The sequence below is a fragment of the Mustela erminea genome, chromosome 4 (assembly GCF_009829155.1).
Source record: "Mustela erminea isolate mMusErm1 chromosome 4, mMusErm1.Pri, whole genome shotgun sequence".
Taxonomy (NCBI): Eukaryota; Metazoa; Chordata; class Mammalia; order Carnivora; family Mustelidae; genus Mustela; species Mustela erminea.
Window position 1 is genome coordinate 127603523 of NC_045617.1, and position 13827 is coordinate 127617349.

Consider the following 13827-nt stretch of genomic DNA (forward strand, 5'->3'; position numbering starts at 1 on the left):
ATACATAAATAAAAATAAAGAACTTAAAAAAAAATTGCTTTTGATTGGCACACATTTGCCCACCGGTGGTCCGGAGACCATCACGCACAAACGTGCACGCAGTGGTTTCTATGTTGAGGTCCTGGATCAAACCCACGCAAACTTCCTCCTTGTGAGCTGGGGTCTCCTGACACACGGCCGATCAACAACCGGAGCAACGGCACTTTCCAGTGCATACGTGCGGCATTATAACGCTACCAATCTACATGTCACTTTCCTGCGGCCTCCATTATTCCATCGAAACCCAAGGCCCAGCCATCACGTGAAAAGGGCCTCTGACTCAGTCACACGGAGCTTTTGGAGGCCATCCCCCCAAAGGCAGACTGGGGTTCCCACTCAGACACCCGTGCTCTAGGTCTGAAAGCCCAGGGCAAACAGGAATGGGGAGAGGCCATTCAGAGAGGAGGGGGCCCACGGGCTTGGGGAAGACAGGACGGCTGCCAGCGTGGGGAAGCACAGACTGTCCAGTCTCGACCTGGTGCTACAGCTCCCACACCCTGAAGGCTCACACCACCAGAAAGCACCTGATGCCATCATGCAAACCCTCTAATCACCCACCAAGAAAAGGCCAGGTTGTAAAAATGAACTTCAGAGTCAGAGCGAGGCCTCTGACTCAACCCAGCCCCTCAGGGCAAAGCACAGGGGCTGAGCCCCTCCCATGCCTTGGGGTGCGCGTGGGGGTATGGTAACAGCGGCAGGGTCAGACCTGGACCTTGAGCTTTCGACCTCTAGACCGGTATGATTTTCTCCACGTCACACTACTTTATAGTATTGCTTAAAAAGCAGCAAAGTCTATTTTAGAAAGATGCCCACCAACTGCTGACTCTTGACGAGTTATATGGAAAATTTATTTACATGGAACCACGTTCCCAGTGGTATCGTGTAAATGCTGTTACTATGTCAAGGCTGATAAATTTTCCATGTTTCCTAATTGCTACCACTAGACGGTTGTTCTTCAGAGCTGTCTGTCTGCGTGCCACTCAGACAAGGAGAACTCTATCTGCTTCTCCTCTCGGCGCACTCCCTGACTGGCCACATGCTTTTCAGACCACTACTCTATGATTTAATAGTAATGTGTTGTTTCTGATACACTTTCCTGTCTTTGGCTTTCTGCTTTTTCTGTTATTTGGCTAAGTCTTAAGCCCGTCTGATTTCCATTCATGGATCTTCACACCTCGAGTCACTGGGTAGAATTAGTAATTAAAACTCAATACTGGGATCCTGTCCTAATACTAGGCAGTCACTGTTTTTTTCCTCGACATTTAAAGATAAAACAAAGTATTCCTTCTACCCAATTGGAGAACCAGTCACGGGCCAGGATACTATCTAGGCTGTCTTCTTGCTAATTCATTTAGCACCTGCTCAGATAAGATGCTAACTTGGCAATTCTCTGCATTAAAAAAAGCAGGTCTATATTTTTAAATTACTGTCCTAGAATATTTATTCATAAAGAAAAAAAAACAGAAAGGAAGAGTAACGGTTTATACTCTATTACTTTTATCCTCAAGTTGTTTGTTTTTCTAAAGTATTAAATTTAGAGTGATACGTGTGTGGACATTCACGCTGTCAACGTCCATCATTCATGGGCTCAGTGTGTACAGGGCGTGATCAACCTGCCAGCAGGAAAAACATGTCAATTAACAGATGCCTTACAGGGTAAGAGCTTCCCTCCAGCAGGTCATCCAGTGTCGACGGAAGGACACAGGTGAGGTTGGGAAGAGTTGAGTCATGGCAGGTTTTTAGAAGCGAAGTTTCCCTGAGTGTATGTGAAAAGCATCTCAGACCATACTAAGACCGTCACCTGATTTAAAGAGGCTATTCTAGCTGTTAGTACTTCAAGATTAGTACTAATTATGAAGTATCACAGTGCTATGAAATTCTGAAAAGAGTCTCAAAAAATGAAATCAAAGTCTAGAATTGAATGAAATACAAGTTGGGAGAACATTTTAAGTTTCTGGTCCAAAGCTCTTAGAAAAATATAGGCTTGGTTCCCACAGACAAGCTTTTACTTGGATTTTTTTTTTTTTTAACTTTAGTTCTATCTGGTGTGTGTGTGTGTGTGTGTGTGTGTGTGTGTGTGTGTGTGTGTATTCTTAAAGGTAAGTTGGCTCAGTTCAGGAGATAGCAAGTGTATACGAATTAGATCTTTCTAAAAAAATTCAAATTCATGATTTGAGTTAAACTTAGTAATTCAGGAAGGCAGGATGAATATCATAAAATTAAATAAAAATGGCTTTTAGGATGGTTAAACCCCAAAGTTCTCCTGATGTCTTCCAAATGTCTTTATAGAATATAAAATTCCTTCATAATGAAATGGGCATCCCATTTATTTGTCACGTAAACTCAAACTTTTTGTCTCTGATATTTTCCAAAACGGTACACACCTAACTGCCATAATTATTCCTTACAGAAAAAATGATAAAGGGACGACTACATCAGGAGCCCCAGGTTTATACACCAGATTTGTGACCTTGGGCAGACCACTTAACCCTCTGGGCCTCAGTTTCTCCACATCTGTAGAAAAGGGCAGGGGTGTGGAAGGTCACCAATACTTTACCTGGCACCAACATTCTCCATGTATATTTATTTCACGAGGCTAATGGTGACTGTTGCCTTCTTCTGAGAGGTATAAAAGATGCCGATCATAGCCATGCACCGTACGAATATTTTAAGGTTGCCTTAGGTTTTTGGCCCGTGGAATGAAGTCAGTGCCGAGAATGTCTTTAGAGCGAGTCTTTTAAATAACCAACCCAGAATATTTTACAATTGCGATAAATTTAAAATGTTCCTCCGTTCACATTTAAAGCATGAAAGCTTGGAATTCACCTGAAAATGTTCTGTAGCCTTGAGAGTACCTGGGTTAATTTCTCCACGTTCTCTCTCTTTATATCGTCTTTTCCCTGATCCCTTTTACTAATTTATCCAGGTAAGGAATTATCAGGCTGCAGAAAATATAAGGCTCCCAGGGCATTAAAAAAATCACGCTGCAGGGGAATGAGTCTGGCAGGCGTTTTTGCAACTGATAAAAAAAAATGTGATGCTGAAGAACGATTGGAGGAGAAAAGTGGGCAGCAGGCAGGCAGGCTCGAGACTGTCACTGCCTCTAACTGGAGTTTTATGGGCACCTCTGTCTTCGCAGGGGTCGAGGGAGTCGGGTCCACCTTCTCCCGGAGTCGGCCTCTCCTGACCTGCTGGCTCCCGTCTTGATGATAAGGGAGCCCACGGAGACCACAAATTCCTTGACTTGTCATCAGCGTGGCCCCTGCTGGTTCTACCCTGACCTCGGACACAGCTCTGGAAAGCAGCTTCTTGCCATTGCCGTGAGCACACGCACCCCTCCCACGCTCCACAGAAACGGTCTGGACGGAGTCAGGTCAGGCCCATCTGTCCGGGATCCCCGCTTCTTTATGGCGCCAGACATGCACTCTTGCCAGAGCTCCCCGCTGATGGGGCCGGGCTCCTCCGCCTGACTCTTGTTTCCATTCACGTGGACTCCTGCCAGCGGCCAGCAGGGTAACCACTTAGCAGTTATCCCTAGACACCAGTCACGGGAGCGCCACCTAGCCTCTTTCTGCCGGCTGCCAGCAGTCCGTCCCCACCGCTCCCACGGCGCACGCGCTGGCACACATCGGGCCCCAGAGCGCTGCCTGGATTCGAGACTCCAGGATCCTCCGGCTTCCACCGCGCATCGAGATGGAATGTCGAGGCACATCCTGGTGTGCGCACAGTGAGGACTAAGGAGCTGGTAACGCTGGCCTTCAGAGGGCAGGACGTGGAACTGAAGGGCCATGTTCCCACGTTCACAGATCGTCTTCCACTCGGACTTGGAAGCAGTTTCGTTGGCCACAGGGGTTCCTATTATTTTACATAATCTCTGCAGACTCAGAAGTTAAAAATGGGGCAGCCTCTTGCCTGAGGGCTCCCTAAAATGCCATGCCATTAGCAAATCCCCAAACAGCAAGTCAGAGAACATTCTGATCTCACTTTTAATTGCTCACCCCATTGTCAGGATTGAAATGTGGGCTACCATTTTTATTGATGCACTGGCCTTGCTCACGATGAACCTAATCTTACCCCTTCTAGATAATCTGTGGACAAAGAGGAATTGAGCAAACTTCTTTTTCAGCTTTCAATTTCCCAGAAGTGTCCTCAAATTAACTATCTGATAACCTGTAAAAATAATTATTGCAGACTTTCAAGTTCCCAGAAACTATATGGTTTTTATGATTCACCTCTTCTACTCTCCTTTGAGGGAAAGATTTTCTGGTGTGACTTCCCTGTTGGTATAACTGAATTCAGTTTTCCTCCTGCTGTGCTGGGAACCCGTCAGCCTTCCTTTACCAGTAATAGAGTTTGCAGCATGTGGTACTTTTGATTGGCTTCTGAAATAAAATGGCTTTTGATGGAAGAAGGTATTGTGTCCCTCAAGTGTGTGGGGGCAAGAAAAAAGACTGAGAATCACTAGAATGAATATACTGTGCACACACACACACACACACGCACATAAATATATAAAATTTTAAGGGGTCTTTTAAAAATCATTTCCACAATGACAAGAAGCAGAATTAATCCTTCCATTTAACACAGTTTTTTGAAGTCCCCCTTAGGGAAGGTACTGATCACCCAATGATTTTAAGAAACATTTTCGTACATATTAGGGAAATGCTAAATAACAAGAGGAACTAGAAGACAAGACCCCCCCCCCCCCTTGGTGAGAAGCGCCCTCCGTGCCCCGCGCATGGTGGGCCAAGGCTCTCCCCATCTCCCTGGCATGCTGAGTCTTACCCCAGGGTTCCGGCGGCACCACTAGCACCATGACTGAGAGGCCACTGGTCCTCATTCTGGCTCTGGGTTTTGGGTGGTGGCTTTCACGCCTCGGCTCCACGTACCAGGTCTAGGACCACAAAGCAAGTTGCTGAATAGCTCTGCGCCTGAGTTTCTACATCTGTGCTAGAGGCCTTCCTAGCACCTCCTCCAGAGACTCACCAGGAGGACCCAAGGGGCCAAATTATTGAAAGTGCTTGGTGGTGCCTGGCTCGTAGCAAACCCTCCAGAAATGTTAAAAATGAGTATGATTCTGGCCAAAATATTTCTGGTGATATTTGAAAAGAGCCAGTGACATTTAAGGCCATTTACATTTTAATGCTGGATATTTATCTAACCCTAGGCCATTTAAATGTTTCACAATGGCTCTTTTCTTGAAATTTTTTAAAAAATTAAAATCCCTTTTAGCACATACCTTTATCCTAAGAGTTCTGTTTTCCTCCTCTACCCTGCGAGCTCGTTAGGACCGCGTGTTCTCGTTTCCTCTGCTACAAGGTTTACCTTTCAGTCGGGGAACTGATACTGTTACTTATTCTCGGTGCTCCAACTTGCGGCTTGATCTTTCTCTAATTTCCTCCTTATTTCCCATACGGTTTATTATCTCCTTCTTATGCCTTCCCAGATGCTTTTGATGATCACGCTGATTGCCAGCAGCACTTTTTCTCTCGTCAGGATGAAACTCCAGCTGAACAAAGCGCGGTTAATAATTCACCATCTTCACACATTTCCAGCCTGTCTGTTCTTTCTTGAAGCAGCTGGGGCAAAAATACACGTTTGGTGAGTCCTGGATGAGAATCCTCCCTAACTGGGTGCGCAGCTAAGGGTGTTGGAGGAGAGCAAAGGAAAACTGCACCTGGTCACACCGAAGGCAAAAACTCAGGGAGGATGCCCCCCACTGAGCCTCCTCAGAGGACAGGACAGCGATGGGGGAGAAACTTGTCCTTCCCATTACCCTTCAGCACAGGCTGTAACTTGAGACTCCAAAACATATTTGCATCTGGGTTTATGTTTTCATAGTGCGGATAAAATTGTTAGATCCGGGACCCAGGTTTTCTTTTTTTTTTTCCTTCTTTCATCTGTTCTGGGAATACCTATGACTTCTGCTGTCTGAGATGATAAGACAAATTTGCTCTCTGCAGCAGAATTGGATGGGACAGCCAGGCCTTGCACGATATCTCCCTTGTCCTCAAGGATGGGATCTGTTTCCTTTCCCTGCTGAACAGAGAAACCTCTTTCTACAAGAAGTGTGGCTCCGCCACGTCTGACTCAGATCTTCTTCATGCTTCGACACCATCTTTGTTTTGGGGGTGTACTGGGTCCCTCAGTCCATGTGCAAGACATCTGGCTTTATTCCGTGATGGACCCATCCTGCTTCTCGAATGTGAACCCTCCTCAGCATCCCCTGGAGGGATTCTTAAGCCCCAGACCTGTGCCCTAGTCCAGACATGTGGACCCAGATAGTAGGCCTTGGGTGGAGTCTGAGAATTTGTGTTTCTAGCACGCTCCCAGGTGGCAATGAGGCTGCTAGTCCAGGGACCACACAAGGAGAACCACTGATGTTTGACAGCCAGCTTGTAGTGACTTTCTCACACTTCTGAGTGTTTTGGTGAAGCGCTTGGATACTCCAGTTTCCCCAGCAAAAGCCAGGAACAGACCCACCGACCAATTCCAAGGGTGAACGGTTACTGGAGGGTGACATGCAGAAGCTTGCTGCGGATCCCAGGAAGAGTGTCCCTAAAACATTGAGACATGTTCAAACCAGGGTACGTCCTGGGGCCTCTGCCACAGAGGAGGCCCAGGCTGTGAACATAGTGATGTTTCTCCTCCTTGGCTGAGGGGTCCACTGTGTTCACGGCGACCCCCCCACACCTAGCCAACGCCGCCTGTGGAAGGGGGGTGCTCTCACGTGGAGATAGGAGCCCTCCCTGGGGACCTTACTGAGTCGGCACCACCACGGCACCCCGGCACATGCCAGGTCCAAAGCTGACACGCACATGCTTGTTTTCGTGAATAATCGTGTGGACTCAGCATTAGCTTATGTTTGACGGTGTGGTGGGGTCACGTATCAACATTTTGGAAGAGCAGCACGGACATCTTCATCTCTTGCAATCCCTACATCGTGCTGTCCCTGCCAACACTTCAGGCGGATACCCCGCGGTGCTTTCTCACTCTGGCTCAGTCTCCTGTAGTCAGATTGACCCAGAAAACCTGAGGCCACCTGCCCTGTGTGTCATCTTCCCCATCTTCCACGCTGTGGTTTCCTAAGACATTCTTACCGGATGCAGACCTGGACCCCCAGATGCACTGTCCCAGGCTGTGCCCTGCCCCAGGGCTCCTGGTGGAGGAGGACACTCTGTCATTGAGCTATGTGTCCTGGGGCAGGCTGCCGCTAGCTGGCAGGGACGGTTTTGTACACTTCGTGCAATTAGAAAGCAGCAGCCCTCCAACCACCCCTTCCTCCACTCTGGGCTCACCCACCACTTGTCACATGGAAGCAGAGGTTCTCTTAGGCTCTCCCTTCACCTGGTTTTGAACACCCCATCTGCGCTTCCCCCTCCCCGACCAGCCCCATTTGTTTTCTGTGACCCTGGAAGAATTCCCCGTTTATTCTGGAAAAAGGATAGGTCTGTATGGGTTCCTTCTGGATGACCCTGATGCTCTGCTGCCCTTCCTCAAGCGATCATGCATGTCCAAGTGAAATGACGAAGTGGGCACTTCTCTAAGGCTCTGGTGTCCTGAGGGACAAAGACGGTGCGGATCTTAGCCTCGGGCACCGGCAGCAACCGTGGAGTCACCCACCACCTCTGCCAGGATTCTCATTCACGTGAGAAATCTTCACAGCAGTTTCTCTCCTTCTGTTCTGGGTTCCTAACAATGTACCTAGATTTGATTCTTTGAAGCATCTCACATCCCAGCGAGCACACCCTTTCTTTTTCTTGGGCCGCTCACCTTCTGAAACTCTCCCTTCACTGAAGCCCTTGCAGAACAGCAGCTGGTTCTCCCTGGACCCGGAGTGAGCAGCACCCCCAGGCAGCGTGTGCAAGGATGCTCCTCCTTGATCAAGGCCCCCCCTTGGGGGCACAGGTCACTGGCATACCCTGTCCTCCCGGGGATCCACCTGTACTCATCACAGCCCTTGCCTAAACCCCACCCCGTCCCTGGGCACATCACACCTCTGCTGACTGGTTTCTTCAGCCCCAGTCTCCCTTCCTTCCAGAACATTCTGTAACCCTGAAGCTGTTGTAGGGCTGTGCATTCATCATGTCTTTTTATTTCCTGTATTTTCTGGTGTTTCTGGGAGGGAAGACAGCCCCTCACCCCAGATTAGCCAATTCTTAGTGACAGCCAACAATTCACCTGTGAGCGCACCTTTCAAGTACAAACCAACTGACCAGAGCCCCAACCCCACCGCCTCCTCCATGGGCTCTTGCACTCCAGCCACTGCCCACCCGCTCTAGCCACCCCAGAGCCAGGTGCCAGACAACCAGCGACAGGCCCTGAGTCACAGAGCCTGCAGAAATCACACTAGCCAAGCCAGAGCCTGCTTACCCCGTCCCGCCCCTTTCTTCCGACCAGAGCAGCAGGGAAGGCTCCTGCCCTCGTTCCTCTCCTTCTCCTTCTGCCTCCTGACCAGCTGGTGCTTCCCTTTGGGGCTCCTGGGACGCGGTGTGCCCCCAGCTCTTGGGAACTGTCTTCTTGGTGGCCGACTTCTCCTGACCCAACAGCCTGGCCTCCGCCAGCCACCGCCCTGGGGAGTATTAAATCCACACTTCCAAATGGGCTGGGTTTCACTCAGGGCTCCCAACCCCCTACAGAGCCTCCTCCAATGCCAGCTCTCACCTCATTTACTCTCTGACTCTCCCCTCAGGACAGGACTCGAGGCTCCAGTTTCTGGTGGGGCTTCCGTCCCACAGAGAGCCCTGTGTCCCCCCACCCCAGGAAACAGCCCGGGGCCATGGCTCTCCTGCCCTCATGAGCCAAAGCAGACCCCCCAGCACCTCTCACTGCAGCGGCTCCTGAATGCTCGTGGGCCTCAGGCCTCTCCAGGCGATCACCCCGTCCACTGAGGGTGGGGGTAACACTGCACTGTCTCGCTTGGTCCCACTCTGGGCCACCCTCCCACCAGCCCCAGAGGCAGACAGCCAGACCTTGTCAGAGCACATTCCTTCCCTGCTTAAACCTCCACGTGTCCGCACGGCTTTTAGAACAAACCCGTCATGGGACGCCTGGGTGGCTTAGTCAGTTAAGCATCTGCCTTTGGCTTAGGTCATGATCACAGAGTCCTGGTATCGAGTCCCATGTCAGGGTCCCTGCTCAGTGGGGAGCTTGCTTTCTCCCTCTGCCTGCTGCTCCCCCTGCTTGTGCTCTCTCTCTGACAAATAAATAAAATCTTAAGAAAAAAAAAAAAGGACCCAACATGCTGAAGGCCGCACAGGGTCTGACCCGCATGTGTGCCTGACCTTGTCCTTCACACTCAGCGGTGCGGGTGGTCCTTCTCCTCCAGAAGTCACGTGGAAGCCAGCTTTGGCCCTGTTCTTCCCATTTGCCTATCTTTCCACCCAGAACGTTGTGTGACTTCCTCTTTCTGATCCCGTATTTAGGTGTCAGCCTGAATGTCACTCCCTGAGAGACGCCTTTCCTGACCACTGCTTTAGGTCATGTCTCCAGAATATTATTCGCTCCAGTATGGGTTTAAGGTCTCTGGGCTTCCTCCCGCCCCCCTGTACCCACCATAATGCAGGCTTCAAGGAGGAGGGGCTTTTGCTCCCATGCATTTCCGTGTCTGGAATATTTAGTAACTGGGACAGCATTTGGCACAAGGTGGTAGTAACTACCTTAATAAATTATTCGAATCAACTTCTTCTTCAGATTGCTCCATTTCCTAGAGTTCCTGGGAGGCAAGTTTCTCAACCGATAGCTTTAGGCCGTCAGAACGGAGTCCCAGGGGCTCTGTGAGTTCATCCTTGGCAAGCATTTCCTTCCACGTGAGTCCCGAGTGCCTTTGGTCCAGCGACTCTCCACGGGAGCTTTTGTTCTTGAGCCTGAGGGTGCAATGAGCTTCGCGGGTTCTGACGTCCGTTTCTCAGCCTTACCAAGAGGCTGGGTTCTGGGCCACACCACCACGGGCGGTGCAGGATTCACGGCTCCGCTGTCCTACAGGTGGCTCATTTATGCCCACCGTCCGAGGCGTCAGCCAGCTTTGGAGGTGAGCCCCTGTGGTGGGCAACACTTCCGAGTACTGTTCGAGCAGGACAGTTCCTGGCTTCATTCCAGGAGCTTGGTTATACATGCATGAAGGGCCTGGGGCCTTAGCTCCAGCCCTTGGGATGAGTCGTAAGATTCAAGCTCCCTGGGCCTCTTTCTGGTCCAGATACCCTGCCGCTGCCTCCATGTCCACTCCAGCTTGAATGTTCTCCTTGGGCTGGGCCCTGGGAGTTGCCCAGCAGGTCACTGCATCCTGGCAAACTACACAGAGCATGTGGGGGTGAGGAGCTTCCTGCCTACCGTAGCATGTGGCAGGGTGGCTGGCAAGAAAGAGCCAATGCCTCTTCTGGAGCCTTTCAAGGCAAGAGGTAAAAGTGGGCTGCATCTCTCAGCACTAATTTCTTGGACCTGCCCCCATTACACCCTGGCTCATTGCTGTAAAGCAGCTCACATTTACAAGCACTTGTTGGAGGTCAGACGTGTGCCAAGCAACTTAGAAAATAATATAAATACAAAATGATGATGACAATGATCACAGCTAAGACACTATATTTGGGAAGCGCTGGTCTACCCTGGACTGTGGTGCCAGAGCTGCGACCACGTGGCATCAATGACTTGGAACCTTCATCCATCTGCTGGTCTGCGTGCGTGTTTTACTTGTCATGGTACCCTGGGTGCCCTTTTCACTAGAAAATTTTGTTTTTACACTTGTGAGTTTCAAAGAATTTTTTTTCTTAGGTTTTATAGTATTATTTAAAGACATCAATGTCTTAACTGCCACTAAACCCTGATATGCCTTTTAAATTTAAGTAAAAAATACAGTAAGATCAACAGGAACCCCAGTCCTTTACCATGTGTCAGTCCCCCAGACCTAATCCAAAGCCCTCCCTGCCGCTGCTTCCCGCCAGGTGTCTTCCTAGCTGGGGCAGGTGGGACGGCGCCTGGCGGAGGCTCAAAGCCCAGCTCTTATAGGAGCCTGAGCCTCCAGGTGGCTGTGCCCATGCTTTCCCCAGGCCTCCAGCACCCCCCAAGGGGCCAGCAGACAGCCCCGGGGGCGTTTGTGCGCTGCGGTGAGAGGAGGTGGGAGGGAGGTCACCAGACCTCACAGAGGATCCCCTGGGGCAACAGTGCTCCCTCCCAGGGCCAGGGCCCCCAGCGGTCAGAGACAAGAGACAGAAGCTCAGGGAAGGCAGGAGCCTGCAATGCATGTGGTCAGAGCGGCCTGGGTTCCAGGGCCAGCTGGGTGACCTCAGTTTTGTCATCTGTACAGTGTGGTGACGCAGTACGAAGACTGGATAACCTAGTATTTGTACCGAGCTTGCAATGCGTGCGACATGAACATGGTATTATCATTTGTTCAATAAATAAGTGCCCTTGAATTCCAAAACAAGCAAGGCCCTGGTCTAGGTACAGCAAGGGAAGGAAGAGGAAGGACTTGCCTAAAAGATAGAAGGAAGACCTGCCCACTCCATCCTGCTTTGGGAAACGATTTCATTCTTTGCTTCTTAACACCGGGAGGGAGCAGGAGGTCTAGAAATACACGGGGCTCCTGCAGGAGCGGGGTGATGTCCAGGCCCAGCTGGCAGGCAAGGCTGCAGGGAGTGTGGCGGGGAGGAGCCCAGAAGGGGAGCAGTGCACAGTTTGGGCAGCTGTCCCTGACGAGCGGCTCCCCAGCAGGTGGCCTTTCTTCATCCCTTACTGCTAGCTCCCTGCTGCGGCCGCCCAGGTCCTTCTGATGCAGTCAGCACGAGCCGGGCTCTGGAGGAAAATGCACTTGTTCCCTTACTCACTGCGGTTTCTCTGCTGGAGGACCTCCTACACGGTGGGGCTGGGGCCCAGCACCAGGACGCTAACAGGTAGGGGCTTTCTTCCTGTCCCCGGCACCGTAGAAAAGGAAGCCCAATTAAGGAGCCTTCTCTGCTCCAGTGAACACTTACAGCTGGGACACAAACTTCTTGCCAGAAACCGCGTTTCCATTAGTGACCAGTCAGCGCAACACAGCGACGCATGTATTCTGTACCCGACCCACGACAGGGTCTCATACTCATGCGTGAAGGGGGTGTTGGGGCAGGGTGGGGGCAGTGAGAGAACGACAAAGAGTAATTTATTTAAAAAAAAGTCCCAACATTCATTTTTTCCCCCTAAACATCTCTCTATCCAAGAGTGGGGTTTTTCAACCTTGGCTAAGCATCAGTCCTCTGGGGAGTTTAAAGAAAAAAACCGAGCTGCCCGGGTCATACTCCCAACCTAGCGTGTTCAGTTGTTTTTTCCCTGCCATCAGCCAGCTGAAAGCTTAAGTTACACGTGGTTCTCAAAGGCCTAGTGGACTCGTCAGGAGCAGGGGTGGACAACTTCCCGGAAGGGACCAGAGAGTAAATATTGGGCTTGGCAGGCCAACGAGACTGTTGTACCCTCCTCAGCTCTGCCACTGTGGCATGAAAACAGCCCGAGATGACACGTATAATCATGCGGGCATGACTCTGCTCCAGTGACATTTTTTTTTTTTTACCAAAACAGATGGCGACCAGATTTGGTCCATGGACTCTGGTGTCTGTCCATCCCTAATCTAGAGGAGATAAGGGGGCTTTCCTAAATCACTCCTTGACTATCTCCGCAGTTCCCCCTCCCAACACAAGAATACTCCTTTTTCAAATCTCTCCATAAGAATCCTATCAAAATACCCCAGCAAGCAGGCCTCTGGCCAGACTGATGGAGGGTAGGTTCTCGGAGCGGGGGGTGCACTCGGGGACTCACTCTACTCTCTCTTGCCCATTTTTGTGTGTGTTTCAACATTTCCCAGGATACCTGGTTTAAAAGGTGAGATTTTATAAAAGAGGAAAATGCCCTCACGGAAAAGAAATGCAAGCTGAAACGAACCAGAAGCTGCCCCCAGTTGTTTGTGTCCCTCAGCTCCCCCCACCGGGGGGCGCACCCTTCAGAAAGAGAAAGCGTTGGCAGAAGCAGCAGGTGGTGAAGCCCGCGGGGAGGATACTCACGACCAGTAGAGCAGCATGAGCAGGAAGGGACAGATGATGAGGGCCTGGAGGACCTTCCAGTCCCGGCACAGGGCGGCCAGCCCGGGCATGAGGAACTGCCCTGCCATGGCCACGAAGCTCGCCACCATCGTGATCATGAACCGTTTTCCGGGGGGGCACAGCTCTATGCCTGGAACACAGAAGGGACAAGAGAGACGTGAGTGCCCTGCCCCGTAGCCCGGAAGAGCCACAGGGGCACCGGGGTCAGTGAACCTTCTCAAACAACCAAGCACTGTAAAATTGAATTGTAAATTTGCTGGCCGCCGCGAGAGCTCTACGCCGTACGTCAATGTTGAGATCCTTGTTTTTACAGCTGGATGAGTTGGGGCATGAACTGGGAAGGGAGAGATGGTTGCTCAAGGTCACGGAGCGAGTCCGCGGCAAAAGAACATTGTAATTCACAGTCGCTAAGCCCAGGAACCAGGAAACGCTGCTTCGTGTGTGGGGTAGTGTGCGCACGGCACAGCCCCACTTTCTCCGCTCTCGGGGTGCTACCGAGCTTGCTGGAGGGCAGGATCCCTCTCGTACCCACCTGCTGCCATTCCCTCCCTGGACAATGCTTTGTTAGGGGACCCCCTCCACCTCTGGACAGAGCTCCCGGAACGTCCGTCCGCTCACTCCCGCCACCTGCACCCTCCCTCCTTCTAGTCCCGACTCCCGGCCTCCTTTGCAACTGTGAGTTCCAGACAATCTCTCTGCATTGTGAGGCCAAGACAGACCAAGT

General features: G+C 50.9%; 1 protein-coding gene across 1 annotated transcript in view; it reads right to left on the minus strand.

Moving 5' to 3' along the window:
• SLC22A23 (solute carrier family 22 member 23) overlaps positions 1-13827 on the minus strand; it is a 171517-nt gene that overhangs the window by 33573 nt on the left and 124117 nt on the right. Inside the window, exon 4 of the mRNA XM_032340984.1 lies at positions 13065-13233. Coding sequence (XP_032196875.1) covers positions 13065-13233 — 169 coding nt within the window. The remainder of the gene's footprint in view (positions 1-13064; positions 13234-13827) is intronic.